We start from the raw sequence: 20973 nt of genomic DNA, 5'->3' as shown, positions 1-20973 counted from the left end.
GGTTCTGATGGATCATGGATATGTGCTGAGGTCAAGTGAGCTGGGGAGCTTATGAGGGAGGAAGTATTGGTATAGTGGATATACTAACGCAAATGACATGAAATAATCAGAATTGGTGATTGGAGGGTACAAATATGGAATTGCAGTTTCAGAGGCAGTGTACTTTGCGATGACTGTGTGAGAAGGGTTTGCTGTGGCAGAATGGAAGGAAAGGGAAGCAAAATCTGACTGCCCAGTTTACTGGCTTCTTTTGGCCTCATGGATATTTTCTTCCTGAGAGTGATGACAAGTTGAGAGAAGACCAAGAACCCCAAGAACCAAGTTTGCAAGAACAAGACAGAATGGGAATTTGGTAGATGGCCAAAAGGAAGTGGTGGAGCTAAATAGCATAAGCTTCAAAGGATCCAGGGTCATTTTTCAAGAAGAATGGAAATAGTCTGAAATCAGAAATGGGCAATAATATGATTAGCACACTTACCTCTTTGAGAGAGTTGTAAGGAAATTGATGTTATTAGGAAGAGCCACATTCTGGTTAAGACAAAAAGATGAAGGGAACTAAGAAGGGAACTTTATTTACTAATGCCAGGTTTTTAATTTTTTCTACAGACTTAAGCCAGATTGGGTTTTGAGAAGAGATAACATGGAAGAAATCACAAATCCCTTACAAGCTATTCAAATGGTGATGGATACACTTGGCATTCCTTATGAATAAATGTCAACATTTTCATATGTACAGTAGAAAGAAATATTAAAGCTAATCATGAATATATAGTGTTTCTGTGTAAACTTCTAAAATCTGACTTTATATTAAAAATAGAAAATTTGATAAAATAAACTGTTTCTTGAAGTTTCTTTTATTATGTGATAGCTGTATACATGCAACTAGAAGTAACATTTCATAAAATAAATTATAATACTATTAATACATGACAATTATCTTAAAGTATTACATGAATTTGAATGTGGTCATATTCCTGAAGGATAAAGAATCGTGTATTCTATCTGTTTCATGGAAAATTTAAGGCATTTCCTTAAAACATATTTTGGAAATTGAAGATTCTGCCAACTCATTTCAAAATGAAAAGTGGATAAAATAATCCCATAATTTCCTAATGAGAACATCCTTGTTTGTATCCTTGACTAACTAGATCATCCAGATTGGCAAGTGAACCTCCTTAGGAAAATCGAAAGGAATATAACCTGCCCCTATACACACTAAAGAGTTTTACTTTGAAGTGATTGGGTTATAATTACGGTATTGCTTATAATAGAAACTTGTTGTCTATTCACATACCATAGACCTGAAAATAAGTCACTGTTCAAATGTCACTTGCCATTTTCTATAGCTTTGGATCACTGTTACCAATATCTGTGTAGTTCCAGGGCTACAGAAGCCTAATTCCAGTGTCTATTTGAAATCTGATAGTGTCCCAAAGTCTATTACAATTAAATTTTCTGTCTGTATATGGAAACCATAGAAGTTTAACTCTGAGATAAATCATTGCAGAGAGACAATTTAACCACATAATGTTTTTTTTTTTTTTGTTAGAATAAGGATTAAACCTGATTAATCTGAAATTGTCTGTCTGTAGTTTGGTTAGGCTAAATCTACAAAACATATTGAACTTTTCTCAAGATTTGTTTGACTTTTTTCCCCCCAAATAAAGTATTTTAGATTCTCCTGTGACTTTGTATTTTCCAAACAATTTAGTTTTAGTTAACTCTCCAGATTGCTGTTTTTCTTTCATTTAACAGATTTTAAGTGTGAATAATTTGTTTACTTTGGTACATTGTACTGCTAGGATATAAGAATGTATAATATTCTCTGAGATGATTATAACCAGTCATTATGGCACAAGTAATATTTAAGTGAAGTTATACATGCAGGAAGATGATTTCCAGATGTTATAAACCTTTTTTTAAAAATTTGAATCTCAGTAAAATTTTTAAAATATTGAATGCTTAATATCTAATTTTTATATAAAGAACATTTTTCCTAAATTTTTGATATACACCATATCAGGATTCTAAGGCATCCTAAAAGCAGTAAAATTTGTGTGTCTGTGTTTGTGTGCTTGTGTGTTTGTTGAAGATTGATAAGATTGGTAGAGAAATGATTAACCTTTTTACAGAGTTATTACATTGTATTGAGATAAATGTATTGATTTGAATCTATTAATCTGAATGTAAAATTAATACTGTGTTTTGACTATATCTGTTCTTGTGCCAGTATCATGCTGTTATGAAAACAATAGTAAGTTTTCAAATTAAGAAGAGTATTTCAGTTTAATTCTTTTTTGCTTTTTGGCTATTCAGGACCCCTTACTCTTCTTTATATACCTGATGATTGGCCTTTCTAGTTCTGCAAAGTAAGCCTTTGAAATTTTGATTGGATTGTGTTGAATCTGTAAATCAGCTTGCGTATAATTGACATCTTAACAATATTTAGATTTCCAGTCCATGAACACAGATTCCCTTTCCATTTATTTAGAGCTTCTTTGATTTCTTTTAGCAATGTTTTTTTTCCATATATAAGTCCTTTACATCCTTGGTTAAATTTATTCCTGGATATTTAGTTCATTTTGCTATTCTAAATTATTTTTTTTCCCTTGATTTTCTCTTCAAATTGTTTGTTACTAGTATGTATAAACACTACTGATTATTGTGTGTTGATCTTATATCCCCCCACTTTGCTGAACTTGTTTATTAGCTGTATTAGCTTTGTTGTAGATTTTTCAGGGCTTCAACTATATAGGATCATGTCATCTTCAAATAGAGAAAGTTTTACTTTTTCCTTTATAATTTACATGATTTTATTTCCTTTTCTTGCTTAATTGCACTGGCTATAATTTCCAGTACAAGATTGAGTAACAGTGGTGACAGTGGGCATCCTTGTCCTGTTCTTGATCTTAGAGGGAAAGCTTTTATTACTATTGAGCATGATGTTAGCTTTGGTTTCTCATATATGCCTTTTATCATGTTGAGAAAGCTTGCTTCTATACCTAGTTTTTAAGTGTTCTGTCAAGAAAGAGTGCTTTTCCCCCCTTCATTCTGTTAATGTGTTGTATTACATTAATAGATTTTCTTATGTAGAGCCACCCTTGTATATCTGTGATAAATCCCACTTGATTGTGGTGTATAATTCTTTTAATATGCTGTTGGATTAGGCTTGCCCATATTTTGTTGAGGATTTTTGCATCTATATTCATAAGGGTCATTGGTCTATAATTTTCTTTTCTTGTGGTATCTTTATCGGTAACTTTGATATTAGTGTAACATTGCCTCAAAGAATAGATTTTCTTATGCATATCTGTGATAAATCCCACTTGATTGTGGTGGGATTACTATTGACTTTTCCAGCTTTTCACTTTCAACCTACTTATGTCTTTGAATTTAAGGTGAATCTCTTTAAATAGCTTATAATTGGGTCATGTTCTTTAATCCATTCTAACAATCTGCCTTTTGCATGGATAATTTAGTCCATTTACATTTAAAGTAACTGCTGATATTTCAGGGTTCCTGCTATTCCATCTTGGCCATAAGCAAATTCTGACCAGTCAATTTTTGTTCCTTTCTCTCTACTTTCTTGAATTATTTAGATTAATATGTTTATATAAATGTAACATGCATTTTACTTTCATAACTTGAAACTGCTATAAACAATGTATACTGAGTCTTATTTCTACACCATTGTCTTTGCATTATTGATGGCAAGCATTTCATTACAATTCTGTGTATCTATTTTACCAAGTAAAATATTTTTTTTACTTTTGTGCTGTCAATGTTAACTTATATTTACCCATAGACTTTTGTCCTCCCCCTGACCATCCTGGTTTTTTTCTTTCCTGCCTGCATCTTCAAGTCTAATTTTCCTTTTGCCTATAGAACATTTAGGAGTTCTTTTTTTTTATCTCTTTATTTTTTTTAAAATGTTACATTAAAAAAATATAAGAGGTCCCCATATACCCCTTCACCCCACTCCTCCCACATCAACAACCTCTTTCATCAGCGTGGCACATTAATTGCATTTGATGGATACATTTTGGAGCACTGCTGCAACACACATGGATAATGGTTTACATTGTAGTTTACACTGTCCCCCAGGCCACCCAGTGGGCCATGGCAGGAAGTACAGTGTCCAGCATCTGTCCCTGCAGTACCATTCAGGACAACTCCAAGTCCTGAAAATGCCCCCACATCATATCTCTTCTTCCCTCTCCCTACACTCAGCAGCTACTATGGCCACTTTCTCACATCAATGCTACAATTTCTTCCATTTCTAATCACAAAAGTTCCATAGTAGAATATCAGTAAGTCCATTCTAGTCCATACTCTATTCCTCCATTGGACCCTGGGATGGTTATGTCCACTCCACCTGTATATCAAGAGGGGGATTAGATTCCGCATGGATGATGAATGCAATTCTGCTTGCAGTTGTAGGCAATTTTGGCTCCCTGGTGTGGTAGTTGACCTTCCACATTCCCCAATGGAACAGCAACAATCCCCCAAGTGAAATGACAAAGGCCAATAAAGAAGAATGGTACAACAATGGGCCCTTGAAATACTGATGACTATGCTTATGAGTCTGTGCGCCTGACATATGAACTAGGCCTAGAGCTGCAGGGTGCCTAAGAGTTACCTCATGAGCACCTCCATGTTGGTCAAATGTGGTCATTCTCTAAGTCAAACTCAGCATGTAATGCATTACCTTTCCCCCAGTGTGGGACATGACTCCCAGGTTTGATCTCCCTGGTGAGGGATTACTACCAAACACCAGCTGATGGTGTAACTAGAAAGACCTTGAATAAAAGGTTCAACTCAGACCAGCAGAATATCTCAGCCTACATGTAATATCAGGTGTTAAAAACTGCTTTTTTGACCTTGAATAAAAGGGAAATGGAAAGAACAAATGAGTTTATATGGCTAAGAGTCTTCAAAAGAGAGTCAAGAGGTCATCAGAGGGGTCACGCTTACGCATGCCTCAGCAGGGTCCCAGAGACAGCCAAAGTAGATACAACCCCAGGTACTAGTTCTCCTGAGGGCTACAGAGTCACACAGATTCCATGTCAGTTGGCCCTACTTTGGAGTTTGTGTTCCTGAGTGTGCTGGAGTTGGGCTCATTATATGACCTTTCTACACATGACTCTTCTGTCAAGTTTACTGGACCTGTGGTTCTTGCTGGGGTTGATGTATACTCAGGAGACCTGAATCTCTGGACTGTCCATGTGACAGCCAGGCCCTGAGCCTCAGCAGATTTGGGAGTTCTTTTAATGCAGCTCTACTGTTGGCAAATTATTTTAATTTTCCTCTACCTTTAGGTTTGAAAAATATTTTACGTGGTTATAGCATTTTAGGATGGCAGTCATTTTCCTTCAGCACATTAAAGATATTCCATTTTCTCCTGGTTTTCATTATTTGTATTAAGTTCAGCAGTCAGTCATATTATTAATGCTTGTTTTAAAGAAATGTATTTTTTCTATCTCACTGACATTAAGATTTTCTTTTTTTCGTTTTCATCAGTTTTAGACTAATGCACCTAGGCTATGTTTGCTTGGATTTTGCAGAGATTTCATCTGTAGGTTAATGCCTTAAAAAAGTTTTAGAACATTTTCAGCCATTTTATCTTTCATTATTGCATCTGTCACATTCTCTTTCTTCCTTAGATCCAAATCAGATCCAAATCAGAGCATTTAATGGTGTCCCACATATCTCTATGCTTCTAGTACTCCTGGTACCACACCACAAAACTGACCTGCCAGGGGAGGGACAACTTCTCCCATGATCTAAAAGTTTAGAAATCAGGAAGACACCCCCATAATACCATGTTTACTATAATCTCTGTCAGCAAAATGAATGCTCCACAACCTGCCTCGTGACATTCATGAAAATGGAGACATGATTTGAGGATTTCTGCTGTAATAGCTTCAGAAAAGATACCTGCCCTCCTAATTTAATTATGCAAAGTGGAAAAGGAATAGAAATGTGGCTTCTGCCTTAAAATGTTCAAATTCGATGTCCAAATCTTCTGAGCCTGCATCTACTTAGTGGAAACAAGGTCAAGTATAGAAACTGCAATGTCTTCAAGTCTTAGAAGTATAGTTTAGTATTCAGGTTTTAAGATGTATGAAGGCAAACTCTACAGGAAATGAACAGAAGAAGTTGAGGAAGCCAAATTTTCCCATATTTTTCCCTATAGCTCCAGATTTTGGCAAACTGTTGAGTAGAAATGTTCTCATCTGCAAAGCATGCACATATCTCATAGAACATATGCAATTACATAATTTAAAAGAAACTTGTTATAGTTGGCTATTCAAAACCTCCAGGTAAGAGACTTTTTAAAATTTCATATATGAGGGTGAAAGGTGATAAAGAAAGAAATGAAGAAAAGTAGATAAAGAGAATGGCACATTTACAATTTTATCTTGTCATCTTTTAATATTTCTACTAAATACATTATTTCTGTTTTCCTCTGAATTGGGATATACTTCCTTGGAATATATTTCTCAATCTTAACGTATGGTTTGTCTCTAAAACCATTTTTTATACTGGTTTTTCAGGGGTCAGCAAACTTTGGAGTATTAAGTTATCCTCGGCAATATTTACACAACAGACTTTATGGTAGATGTTATTCTGACCCTCATTTGAGAGATGAAGAAACATAAGTGTAAAGAAGTTCTCTCTTTCCAAAGTCACAATACAGATATTGATATTATAAGTAAGAGATCAGGGAATCCAAAATCGTTACTACAAACCTGTACTAGGTCGAAGGTAATTAAACAAGCAAACTTAGACGGGAAAATTCTAAAAGTTCTCATGTATAAATATAGCTAGAGTAAGAGTATGAAACTAAAGCATGACTAGAGCAAAACAAACAAAATAGACTAAAAAATAACCTAAAGTATATGCTGTAATTTGATATAATAGAGGTGGAAATTCAAATCAGTGTTAAAAGATGAATTATTCAACAAATGATTGCAACAGCTTACTTCCAATCAAAATAAGGGAAGGCACTGAAATGGCCTAAACTCTGGTACTCAGTTTGTTCAAACCATAGTCCAGATGTTGCTGTGAAGATATTTTATAGATGTGGTTAATATTTACAATCAGTTGGATTTTACTAAAGGACGTCACCCTCGGTAACATGTATGGGCTTCATCTAATCAGTCGAAGGCCTTGAGAGCAAAAACAGGTTTCCCAGAGTAGAAAAAATCAGTCTCAATACTACATCAACTCCTGCCTGAGTTGCCAGCCTGCCCTGCAGCCCTGCAGACTACAGACTTGCTAGCACCTCATAACCACTTCAGCAAAGTCCTTGAAATAAGTCTTTTAATATATATGTTTATGTATGTGTGTGTGTATATATATGCATTAGTGTATAGGAGACATACATATTCTTTCTCTGGAGAAACTCATACAGTTCCCACACTCACACCATTCAAAAATTCAAAAGGACAAATAGCACACTAGGAAAAATACATACAACTCAAAATCTCAGACCAAGTTCTGTTTTCCTTAATATGTAAAGCACTCCTACAAGTTCATAAGAAACACCAACAGCTCAATAGAAAAATGAACAAAGGGTTTAAATAGGTAGTTCACAGAAAAAGAAATAAAGTTTTGGAAATTATATAAAATTATTCAATCTCATAGAGATAGGCAAATTAGATTATACTGTGATTATGTTTTTGCTTATATTGGAAGAATGAAGTGTTTGCTCACACTGTATTGGCACTTTGGGAAAATATCTTCTCATACCTTCCTATTGAGAAAGATAATTGGCATAAATGCATGCGAAAGAAAATTTGTCAGTATCTGTATTACAAATGCACATTTATGTTGGCTTACAGATTTCACTTCTGAGGATTTATCAACTTATATATGCACAGATGTGCAAAATTTATGCACAGTGCTAGGCATTGCAGTAATAATAAAATATTGGAAACAACTTCATTGCCCAATAGCAATGCAGTAAATTTAAAATATATATCAAGGGAAGCGGATGTGACTCAAGTGATAGAGCTTCTGCCTATCATGGGAGGACTTAGGTTCGATCCCTGAGGCCTCCTGGTGGAAAAGAAGAAGAGAAAGCATGCCCATGTGGCGAGCCAGTGCCCACACGAGTGCCCGCGTGGTGAGCCAGTGCCCCGCACAAGTGAGTCACGCAGTAAGATGATGACGCCTCAAAAGAGAAACAAGGGAAGAATCAAGGTGAAGTGCAGCAGAAACCAGGAACTGAGGTGGTGAAATTGACAGGGAACCTCTATCTGCATCAGAGGTCTCCAGAATTGAATCCCATTGAATCCTAGAGGAGAGAAAATGAGAAGAGAAGACAACACAGACAGCAAAAACAGTAGGGCAGGAGGAAGGGAAGGGGGGAGATAAGTCTATTTATTATTATTATATATATATACTGCTCTTAAAGCAATTGAAGGAATTTAAGCATTGCTATGGAGCAAACTCCAATATATACTGTTAGGTGAAGAAAAACAAAAGCAAAACAAGGTATATTTTCCTTTTACATGGCTATGCATAAGAAAACTGAATAAAGGCAAAAGATACTAAGGACATTGTTTGCTTCCTAGAGAAGGAGACTGGGTGGTTGAGGGACAGGTATGGGAGGGAGACTGTTTACTTTATACCCTTTGAAGTTTGTGTCATGTAAATGTATTATTTTTGGTTTTTTTATAAGTATTTTTCAGCTATGTTGAAGTATTCTCACCTGTAATAAAATCTATTTTAATAATTTTTGAACCATTAAGAATACTTCCTAGTTTAAAATGTAACACATTTACTATTTTTACAAGAATTAATAGATACTAGTAACTTTTGGAAAAAGACTTCACTTTTTAAGAGCAGATTTAGGTTTACAGAAAAGTTGAGCAGAAAATATAGAGTTCCTGTATACCAGCTCTCCCACCCTTCACCCTGTACTGCACAGTTTCCCTTATTATTAACATCTTGCATTCGTGTGGTGTATTTGTTACAATGGACCAACACTCATACATTATTATTAATTAAAATCCATAGTTACATCAGGCTTCCCTCCTTATGTTGTAGAGTTCTATCCATGTTGACAAATGGAAAATGTCTTGTATCCAACACTACAATAGTTTACAGAATAGTTTCACTGCCCTAAAAGCACCCTGTACTGGACCTATTCATCCCTTAATCCCTCCTCCCAGCCTCTAGCAACCACTGATCTTTTTACTGTTTCTATAGTTTTGCCTTTTCCAGAATGTCATTTAGTTTGAATAACAAGTATGTAGCCTTTCCAGACTGGCTTCTTTCACTCAGTTTCTTCCATGTCTTGCTGTGGCTTGATAGTTCATTTTCTTTTCATTGCTGAAACATACTCCATTGTATGGATTAACACATACTGAAGGTCATTTGGGTTGCTTCTAAGTTTTGACAAATTATGAATTTAGCTGCTATTAACATTTGTGTGTGTATTTTGATGTAGACATAAGTTTTCAAAACACTAAGGCAAGCAGTGATTAGTAAGTGCAGTTGCTGGGTCATATGGTAAGACTTGGTTTAACTTTGTAAGAAACTGCCTGACTGTTTTCCAAAGTGGCTAGGAACTAGGAACTGTCAATTCATTAAAAACTTAGATATTTAATTTTGATATGTAGATATTGGGTAACAAGTTGTCCATGGTGCGCCGGTGCGCTGTGGGAACACATGCTCAGGCACAAAAGAAATTTTCAGCTAATTGTTCCCTTTTTGAACGTACACAGCACAAAGGATCAAACGAGCAGAGGGGTGTGTTGAGCACCTTTTTCCCATGTACGAGGTCCTGGGTTCAATCTCTGGTACCTACCTCCAAAAAAAACAGAAAACAAAAAAATATTGCTCGGGTTGGTGTCAATAGATGCCACCTCTACAGGCACCACTTTGCATGGGAGAAGAAAGACAAATCTATGTTATTTGAGTGGTATTTATCTACCTTTGTGGGAGAGCGTCCTGCCACTGAGAATTCCTGCCTTGATTAATATTGGGGGCTGCCTGTTCTGCTTTCCCAGTTTAAGGTCTGGTTGGGCCCTTTCATTAGACTTATCATCTCCCCCAGGTTATGGAATGGAAATAGACTGAAACACTGTCCTACAATAAAAGAAGAGGTGCGGGCAGCAGGGGGCAAGGCAACAGCATAGAGATGGCCACTTAGCATGTGCCTGTGACTTCTCCAGCAGATATTTATTTTGCCTTTTTAAAAAAGGTCTCCCTTTGAATTCTGCTCCAATACTTGCTATCTATGTGATTGTTGACAAGTTTCTTCAACTTCAATACCTTCTAAGCTTCATTATATTTTTTTTGTGAAATTGAACATTAAAAAGGAACAAACTACTGGTACACACAACATGGGTGAATATCAAAACAATATACTGAGTGAAAGAAGCCTTACAAGACAGAATGCATGTTGCATGATTCCACTTATATGAGCTTCTAGAACAGGCAAATAATATGTAGGGTTGAAATATCAGAACACTGATTACCTAAAGAAAGTGGAGGTAGGACTGCTTGGGAAGGAGATCAGGGAACTTCCTGGACGATAGTAAAGTGTAATGGTTTGAGGTACATGGGGGTGTGCATTTCTCAAGTTTCATACAGTGTAACATAAGATTTTTGCATTCCTTTGTAAAATTCAGATCAAAAGAATAAGCCATAAACAAATATTGAGCTCTAGTTAATGATATGTTTGCCTAAGTATTTAAGGGCACATACACAGAGAGCTGTAATTTACTTTGAAGATTATAAAAATAAAAAAAAAGAGAGATGGGCAAATAGATGGATAAATATGTGTTTTTAAAAGTATAGTAAAATGTTAATGGTAGAATCTAGGTTGGAGGTATGTATGAAAATTTTCAGATTATAAAAGGCTCTAAAAATAAACAGAGGCCATGTATATCCCCAAATTGGAAGTCACCCATTTGAATAACCCATGAAAAAGAGAGTGGATAGATAATTTGTGGCATATTCACACAACGAATTATTGTGGAATATTTACACAAAGGCAAAACAGAGAAATTATTGATTATATCCCCCAGATTTGGATGAATCTCACAAACAGAATGCTTAAACAAAAGAAGCCAGACATAAAATAATATATACTAAATTATTCCTTTTAGGTAGTATAAAACCAGGTAGAACTGTCTTATGCTGCTAAAAATGAAAGATTATATTTAATGTTGGGTGTGGTCCTGGTGGTGGTAGTAGCTGGGAGTTCTGGGTGCTGGTATGTTGTGTATCTTGTTCTGGGTGCTGATTTTACAGAAGTGTTCAGTTTGTGAGAATCCATTGATCTGTACATTTTGGTATGTGAGCTTTTCTGTCAATATTTTGTAGCAAAAAGTTACAAAATTCAGACAGTGATAGTTTCCACCTCACAGTACTATTTTGTGTTTAAATTAAAACCCGTTAGAATGTAAATTCATGAGGGAAGGAATAGTAATCTATTTCTTCACTGCTATATACCCCAAAACTAGAACATGACCTGAAACAGAGTGGACGCTAACACATTTTTATAACTGAATTATAACATAGTACAATGCTTATCTCCATCACCTGACACAGTGTACAGACTGTAATGTTAAATATCATTATCATTATTATTATAATATCATTGCGAGAGATGATTAAGGTAATTTTTCTCTTTAAGCTGAGCAATTTTGATACCACCATATTTTTAACATTAGGTATCTGTTATCTCATGTTCCTAAGTTCATTTCTTGACTTGACCAGTGGAGGTAAAGAAATCAGTGTCCACAAGTGAACTTTACTCTATGGACCTGAAACCGTCAAACAAAGTTGAGCATTTATCCTGTTTTTTTTTCTTTTTTCTTTTTTTTTATGTAGTCAGTTAATTATGATGTTTCACTATTGTTGTTCTAATTGGTTATAAAACCCTTATTGGACTGTAGCATGAAAAGTAATGCCAATAATAGAGTTGCATTATTTTAGTATTATTTAAAAAATATTTTAAATGAAATACAAAGCTTGTTACAGAAGGACTTTGACTGATGTTGTAAATATTTAACTTTGTTTCAAGAGAAGGATTGTGTACTTAATGAGGAATTCATAATGCTTTAGAATTCTTAAAATATTAGGCACAACACTGAAGATGAAGTGGAAAGATTTGGTTTTAACCATCATATTAATCACCTCAGGCGAACTCTATGCAGAAGGTAAAATTAATTCTTCAGTTTTTTGTACTGCAAAAAATGCAAGTGGAAAGTCTAACATTCATACAACTTAAGTTTTAATATATTTTAAACTTATTTTATAAAACATACTTCTTTATAAATATTTCTTATAATATTTAGGCAGAATGTTTCCTTTTCTTATGTTAGCATAACTTAAAAAAAAGAATCCTCTATATCTCTACTTTTGGGGAGATAGGAGACCAGGTTCTAAATAGTTTCAATAATTTTCAGGCTAAGCACTGTTGTCTAGAAGTTATGTGCTAACTTTAATTCTAATTCATGCTAGAATCCTTTCCTAAGTTTGTCAAAAGTTGTACAACTTTAATTCTTTGTTCATAAGGTGAGAGCTTAATGTGGGAACTTTGAAGAAGAAATAACCATAATTTATCAGCAAAATTTTGGACTCTTGACACTTTGAATTTTATTCCAATGGCTTATTCATTGGTTGAACTCATTAAGGAGTGATTAGTAAGGTGATCATTTAATTAATTATCTAAACAAGGACAGTTTTGAGCGTGAAAGCGGGCTCTATTAATACACTGGGACAATAGGTATAAAGGAGGACTGCTCTGGCAATGAAGTTCTGTTGACAACATAACTATACAATAGCCCAGAATTATTGTGAGAAAGAGAGGTGGGCGAAATGTACAAGTGTGGGGTATACAGGAACAGTTATCAGAGTTATTAGACTGTAGGGTTAAGAAGCCACACAGATCATTAACTGTTAGTAAGAATAAATATGCAAAGTAGGAAAGCACAACAGTAAGGCTTTTCTAAAATAAACACCTTGGAGAATTGCCTTTTAGTGGAATATGTTACTACGTATCTTCAACACCCCACCCCAAAGAAAAGATAAGCAATTAAAATTCTGAAAGTGAGAGAAATAGAATTTATCTTATTTGATACCTTTATTTTCAAAATGGGATAATTTTTGTAGGAATAATTTCCTTTGGATTTATTTTTCTGTCTAAATATGAATCAGCTCATATACTCTTCTATGGTCTATGCCATGAAGACATTGCAATATTCTAGCTAATTTTATAATAATTATATGGCTATGATTTTACCTCACACAAACAAACTATAAACTGCTTGGGGACAGGGATCTTGATCTCTTGCCTCATGTTCTCCCCTATACCACCTGGGTACTTCAGGGGCAAGAATTGAGTTACTTCTCATTTCATAGCACACAATCATCATTGGTATATGAAAGGTCTCACTTTTGCTTTATTTACACCTTGTTTTCACCATTTTCCCTGATCCCCGACCTCATTTCCCTCACCTACAAACTAGGACCCACTACAACATTTTTGATATGTCCTTAAATATGTAAATAGCTTTGTAAAATGTGAGTCCTGTTTTATGTATGCATTTTAAATTCACATAAATGAGAGCTTGCTATAGATTTTCTTTTTTCTTCTTTTGTTTTACTTTATTCAATACTGCTTAAATATATACCAAGCTACCAAATCTATTGTGTTACTTTTAACTGCTGCATTGTATCATACATTTTACTTATCTACTCTCATACTGATAGATGTATTAGTTACCTTTAATTTTGTCCTAACTACAAATAACTCTGAAGCAAATACTGTCCCATAATCACCTCATCACCTCTGTGAGAATTTTCTGGCCTGTGTTTACTCATGTGAAGGATTGTTGGATCGATTCTTGCACTTGATTTCTGTAAGTACTGACAGATTACTTTCCAGAATATCTCAAATCACATGTCTCCTAGAGAGGGTGTGAGTTATTGTTTCCCATCATCCTCACCAAAACTTCATCTTACCCAACTTTGTGATATTTTCTATTTTTTTTATTATAAAATGGTATCTCATTTTTATTTAATTTGTTAATCTTTGATTCCTAGCAATTACTTTTGTATATCTCTTCATTTAGTTGATAGTTGTCTAGACTTCTGTGATTTCCTTATTTATATCTATTGACCACTTTTGCTTTTTCTTCCTTTTTAACTACTTATTGTGGGAACTCTTTGAAGACTATACATTTCAACTTCTTATCAGTTTGAGACATTGGAAATTTCTCCTTGCTAAGCATTATATTTGTGTTAATTTTGTCAATGGTACCTTTCATTGAAAAAAATTCTTAATTTTGATGCAATCATATTAATAAAACTTTGCCTTACTTGTAGTTTCTCTTTTGTTTTCCCCTCTCTGGTCAAATGGTATAAATGGTGCCCCAGAATTGTGCATCATGGAGGCCCAAATGCCCTCAATTATGGTATTTTAATATTATATTAAACTGAACCATTAGTAATTTGGCTACAACCATTTTGTTATTTTCTGGTTAATTACATCAACTATAATATTTCCATAGTCAGTATTTATGCATGTTTCTTCTTTGTAACAATTTATTCCTGCTCTCTTTTCAAGTACCTTTTCTATTTAAGGATACTTACTATGTAAATTTAAAATTCTTGATCTATTTTTTCCATTAATTTTGCTTGATCTCCCATTGATTGTCCAGTTTGTTGACTTTCTTTTACTGTAGTTGAGCTCCTTGAATTTCCTATTATTTTTTCTTTCATGAATTCGTGTTCCCCAAGGCACATTAGCTTTCTTGACAGGTAATGTGCACCTCCAGGTGAAAGCAGATGCCGTGACTCGAGAGTCTTTGAAGTCACAGTCTAGGATTCACCACCAGTTTTTTGCCTCTCACTGTCAAGCGAGTGCTGCCCTCAGGGAATCTCCTTGTAAATCCTCCCCAGTACTGCTCTTTTGAAGGGTACTTTCATTGTAGTTTCCTGGTGCTTGAGAAGAATTCTCAACAGATGGCAACCACCCTGCACATGATTTTTATCTGCTTCTCCCCTTCATCACACTCTGAAAATATATTTGTTACTCACCCATGCTATGCCCGTTTCCCTCAGCCCTGGTTTGGGCACTGCTATTATTTTATGTTTAATGGTAGCAGTAGAATAGGCAGTGATCAACAGGAATGGAAGAGAGTAATCCCACATGACTGCTCTCAACACAACCCCTTGGGGTTGCTCAAAGGATCCTTCTTTTAAGTATTTTTATGATTTTAGGTCTCCAGTGAAGATAGAAATTTTTAAAAATAATGTTTTAATTGAAGTATAATATACACTTATAAGTAGAAAATGTACAAATCATAAGATATTCCTATATAAGTTTCACAAAATTTTACATCACCCAGAACAAGATATAGAATATTAACAGCACCCCAGAAACTTCCTACAAGCACTAAATCCCAAAGGTAACCATCCTAATTTCTATTACCATGGATTCCATTTTCCTCTTTTAAAATTTTCTTAAATGCATACAATATGTACTCATGAGTGTCTGAGTTCTTTCACACAATATTATGTTTATGAGATTCAGCATGCATTCATTCTTATTGCTGTTTAATATTCTACTGTAGGCATATCCTAAATGTATTAATATTTATCTGGTCTGCTATTAATGGGCATTTAGGTTACTTTCAGTTTGGGGCTATTATGAACAATATTGCTATGAATATTCTTTTATATTTTTGGGTGCACATATGTATATTTTTCTATTAAGCATTGTGGTATGTGTATGTTCAGCTTTAATAAATATTGCCAAACTATTTCCCCATAAGTAGTAACACCAATTATACTCACTTGCAGTATTATCAGAGTTCTAGTTTCTCCACATCTTTGTCAATCATTGGCATAGTCTGCCCTTTAGTTTCATTATTCCAGTGGGTATATAGTACTATTTCATACTGTCTTGTACTTCCCTTTCAAGTAATAAAGTCTAGTACTTTTTGCTGGACTTCTAGTCATGTAAATAACTTGTTTTATGAAGTTCTTGCTCAAATATTTTATTTTTTAAATTCACTGTCTCTTTCTTAAAAATACAAAATGCTATTTACTTAAAAATTCTGTGGGTTTATATTTCTCAAGGAAAATTCAAATATTCCAGAACCATGTTGTCCAATATGATGGCCACTAACCACATTAAGTATAGAGCATTTCAAATGTGGCTTGTCCAAATTGAGATATTTTGTAAGTATAAATACATACCAGATTACAAAGACTTAATAAGATAAAAAATATTTTGATGTGCTGAGATACATAAAATGTATTATTAAAATTAACTTCACCTATTCTTTTTATTTTTTATTAAGGTGGTTTCTAAAATTTTTTAAATTACTTTTGTGGCTCACATTATAGTTCCAGTCTCCAGAATGTGCTTTTCTAAAGTTAGGGAAAGGTTCCTTGAAGTAGTGGCCTATCCAGTTTTATCTTAACTGTTAGGGCTGCAGGCAGATTAATTCTAATTGAAAAAGAAACGGAATGCTAGGATTGCCCCAAAAGCTCTTTAAAAAGATAGAGAATAAAAATTAAGTTCTGAAATGTCTGTAAAAGAACCTTTAACTTAAAAATGCATTGTTGCTTGACTTCAAATTAATGGTTTTAGATGTGTTTCAATTTTCAGCTTTATATTTACTCATTTCAGAGAAAGTCTGTGATTTTCCTAATGTAGAAAATGGAAGAATTGCTCAATATTTCTATACTTTTAAAAGTTATTACTTTCCAATGGGCATACACAAAAAATTGCCATTCTCCTGCTTGGCTGGTTATACAACTGAACGTGGGAAACAAGAAGAGCAAAGCACTTGCACTGCAGAAGGCTGGTCTCCAGAACTGAGGTGCTTCAGTAAGTCAACTGAATTTGTCACCATAATATATATATATAATTAAATTATATCATGCATACATGAACACACATAAACAATAAGTGAATAGTAAAGATTGCAAACTTACAAAATAAACATACATAAGATCACACAAGGGTCTCATACATCACCCCTCCACCAACTCTTTGCATTGGTGTGAAATATTTGTTACAAACTATGCAAGAGCATTGTTAAAATATTACTACCAACTATATTCCTTATCTTACATTTGGTGTATTTTTCCCCCAACTCGTACTATTTTTTTAATGTATTTTTGTTATAGATATTGTGAACTTGCAAAACAATCATAATATTTTTAATGATCACATAAACTAATTTTTAAAATAAATGTCTGATAAAATAAGGCAAGCGGTTAAACCTTTTATATAGATAAGAACAAAATTATTAGTATGCTGTATTTCTACAAGATAAGGTGATCTGGAATTCTGTAAATAATGATGTCACATTAAGATGCTGTTTTTCTTTCTTTCCTTTGAAAAATAACCTGTAATAAGAAGAAAGGTAATTACTGAAATTGTTATTTATGACATTGTAAGAAACAGAAACCCAAATGAGTTAGTTTAAGTAATGAGGAACTTATAGGAAGAATTGTGCATAGAAGCAAGAAAAGTGTTTAACACAATAGCCTCAGGAAATACCAACATTATTTGTTATGTTTTATCATTGAAGAAACACCTCTCCTTTGTGTGCCTGCTTCTTTTCTCATAAGAACCATGGAGAATTTTTTTTTTCTGAATTTTGAGTTCAACATTTGAGAAGGGAATTGGATCAATTTCACATCAGGCTATGCTATAAGTCACTAGTCAACTTACGAAATGTTTTCCATTGGGTCAGGTGACCGTTCTCTCTTTTTTTTCTTACACTTATATGGTTTATTTTTGTAAATTTTTATTCTAGTAATACCTACACAACCTAGTTTCCTCCTTTTAATCATCTTCAAATACATAATTCAGTGCTGTTACTTTCACAATATTGTGCTACAATTATCTCCATCCATTACTAAAACTTTACAATTAACCTAAATAAAAACTCTATGATTTTAGCATTAGTTCCCCATTCCTTACCCCATCTATGCCCTCTATTAACCTGTATTCTAGTTTCTGACTCTATAAATTTTCTTATTCTAATTATTTCATATCAGTGAGATCATGCAATATTTGTCCTTTTGCGTTTGGCTTATATTATTCAACATGATGTCTTCAAGGTTAACCTATATTATAGCATGTATCAGAACTTCATTCCTTTTTATGACTGAATAACATTCCATTATGTGTATATACCATATTTTATTTATCCATTCATCAGTTGATGGATATTCATCAGCTTCCATTTTTTTGGCAGCTGTGAATAATGTCACTATGAACATCAGTGTGAAGTATCTATTTGAGTCCCTCATTTCTTTTGGGTATGTAACTAGAAATGGGATTATCAGGTCATATGTAATTCCATAATTAACTTTCTGAGGAACTGCCAATTGTCTTCCATAGCAGCTGTACCATTTTATATTTCCAACTAACCAAGAATAAGTGTTACTATTTCACCACATCATCTGCAATACCTGTAATTTTCCATTTTTAAAAATAATAGCTATTGTAGAGAGTGTGAAATGACATAAATTGTGGTTTTGATTTGTATTTCCCTAATAGCAAATGATGCTGAGTGTTTTTTTCCCCCCCTGTACTTTTTGGCCCTTTGTATATCTTTGGAGAGATACCTATTCAAGTTCTTTGCCCAGTTTTTAATTGGGTTGTTTGTCTTTTTATTGTTGAATTATAAGATTTCTTTATCTATTAAACCCTTATCAGATATGTGGTTTCCAAATATTGTCTCCCATTTAGTAGAACGTCATCTTGCTTTCATGATAAAGTCCTTTGATGCAAAAGTTTTTCATTTTGATGAGTTCCCATGTATATATTTTTTCTTTTGCTGTGAGTACTTTGGGTATAAAACCATTACCTGACACAAGATCCTGAAGATGCTTGCCTACAATTTCTTCTAGGAGTTTTATACTCCTAGTTCTTATACTTAGGTCTTTGAACCATTTTGAGTTAATTTTTTGTATATGGTATGAGGTAAGAGTCCTCCTTAACCCTTTTCTATATGGATAACCAGGTCTTCCAGGATCATTTATTGAAGCAGATATTCTTTCCCAATTGAGTGCACTTGGCAGTCTTGTATAAAATCATTTGGCCACAGATGTGAGCATCTATTTCTGAACTCTCAATTTGATTGCATTGGTCTACATGTCTATCATGCTGTTTTGACCACTGCAGTTTTGCAATAAGTTTTAAAGTGAAAAAAATGTGAGTCCTCCAACTTTGCACTTCTTTTTCAAGTTGGTTTGGCTTGACAATATGTAAATATATATTTATTCTTCCAATCTGTGAGAATGGAATGTTCTTTTATTTATTTAAATCTTTGATTTCTTTTAACAAAGTTTTGTAGTTTTCCATATATAAGACCTTTACATCCTTTTTTGGTCTGTTCTTGTTGGCCTTTCTGGATTGCCAATTTCTCCAGTACCTGTTTCAGAATATATGAGGTGAAAAAAGAAAAAAATATATATCAGGGAATTCACTTCTATGTCATTCCTTGGATTCTGATATCTCTAGATGGTTTCTTTGATATCAAGGGACTTTAGTTGTATTTAGTAGGAATAAGAAGGAGAGATTTATAACTAGGTAGTTGATTCTTTTAGTGGAATTTTTTCTTGACTTCCTCTTCATATTATTTATTACTAGTGTATAGAAACACTACTGATTTTGGGGATTGGTTTTGTATCTCACCACTTTGCTGAATTTTGTTTATTTGTTCCAGTAGTTTTCTTGTGAATTTTTAGGATTTTCTGTATATAAGATCATGTCATTTGCAAATAAGGAAAGTTTTACTTCTTTCTTTCCAATTTGGATGTCTTTTATTTCTTACTCTTGTCTTATTACTCTGGCTAAAATGTCCAGTACAATGACGAAAAAAAGTAGAGACAGTGGGCATCATTCTCTTGTTCCTTATCTTAGCAGGAAAGCCTTCAATCATTCACCATTGAGTATTATGTTAACAGGGATTTTTTTCTTTCATATATGCCATATGAATATGCCATATGGCCTATTATCATTTTAAGAAACATTCCTTCTATTCCTACTTTTAAAGTGTTTTGATCAAGAAAGGACACTGGATTTTGTCAAATGCCTTTGCTGCATCAATCAAGATGATCATGTGATTTTTCTCTTCATATCGTTAATGTGGTATATTACATTAATAGCATTTTCTCATGTTGAACTACTCTGCATTCCTGGGATAAGTACCACTTACCACTTGTTCATGGTGTATAATTCTTTTAATGTGCAATTGGATTTTATTTGCTAGTGTTTTGTTTAGGAATTTTGCACCTATATTCATAGGAGAAATTAGTGTGTAATTTTCTTTCCTTGTAATATCTTTTTCTGGCTTTGGTATTAGGATAATGTTAGTCTTATAAAATGAGTTGTGTAATGTTCCCTTCTCTTGAGTTTTTTGAAGAGTCTGAGCAAGATTGGTATTAATTCTTCCTGGAATGTTTGGTAGAATACACCTATGAAACGATTTGGTTCTTCGCTTTTCTTTGTTGGAAGGTTTTGATGACTGATTCAATCTCTTTCCTTGAAACTGTTGTGTTGAGATCTATTTCTTCTAGAGTTGGTATAGGTTGTTCCTGCATTTCTAGGAATTTGTCCATTTCATATAGGTTTTCTAATTTGTTGGCATACAGTTGTTCATGGTATCCTCTTATTATCCTTTGTGTTTCTGTTGTGTCAGCGTCTTCTCTCTATTCCTTCCATATGTCTAGTGGTAATTAGCTTTCACTTATCTGAGAATGTCTTAATCTCTTTCTCATTTTTGAAAGAAAATCTTGCTTGATATCAAATTCTTGGTTAGTTATATTGCTTTCTGTTAGCACTTGAAAAATTTTGTACCACCGCTTTCATTCTTCCATGGTTTCTGATAAGAAATTGAAAGTTAATTGTATTAGAGTCCCTCCAATATAACTTGTTTTTCTCTTAGCTCTTTCAAAACTCTCTCCTTGTCCATG

General features: G+C 33.9%; 2 protein-coding genes across 3 annotated transcripts in view; both read left to right on the top strand.

The window, feature by feature from the left end:
* Positions 1 to 3772, top strand: part of ASPM (assembly factor for spindle microtubules) — a 73955-nt gene extending 70183 nt beyond the window's left edge. The window contains exon 28 of the mRNA XM_058274913.2: positions 607 to 3772. Coding sequence (XP_058130896.1) covers positions 607 to 712 — 106 coding nt within the window. The 3' untranslated portion in view covers positions 713 to 3772. The remainder of the gene's footprint in view (positions 1 to 606) is intronic.
* Positions 3773 to 12046: 8274 nt separating this feature from the next.
* F13B (coagulation factor XIII B chain) overlaps positions 12047 to 20973 on the top strand; it is a 46700-nt gene continuing 37773 nt past the window's right edge. For both annotated transcript variants that reach the window (XM_012518763.4, XM_058274912.2), the window contains exons 1-2: positions 12047 to 12182; positions 16667 to 16867. In XM_012518763.4, coding sequence (XP_012374217.1) covers positions 12119 to 12182; positions 16667 to 16867 — 265 coding nt within the window. In that variant the 5' untranslated portion in view covers positions 12047 to 12118. The remainder of the gene's footprint in view (positions 12183 to 16666; positions 16868 to 20973) is intronic.

This window comes from Dasypus novemcinctus, chromosome 13, assembly GCF_030445035.2.
Source record: "Dasypus novemcinctus isolate mDasNov1 chromosome 13, mDasNov1.1.hap2, whole genome shotgun sequence".
Lineage (NCBI taxonomy): Eukaryota > Metazoa > Chordata > Mammalia > Cingulata > Dasypodidae > Dasypus > Dasypus novemcinctus.
The sequence above is the reverse complement of the archived record's forward strand: the minus strand, read 5'-3'. Positions and strand labels throughout refer to the sequence as shown.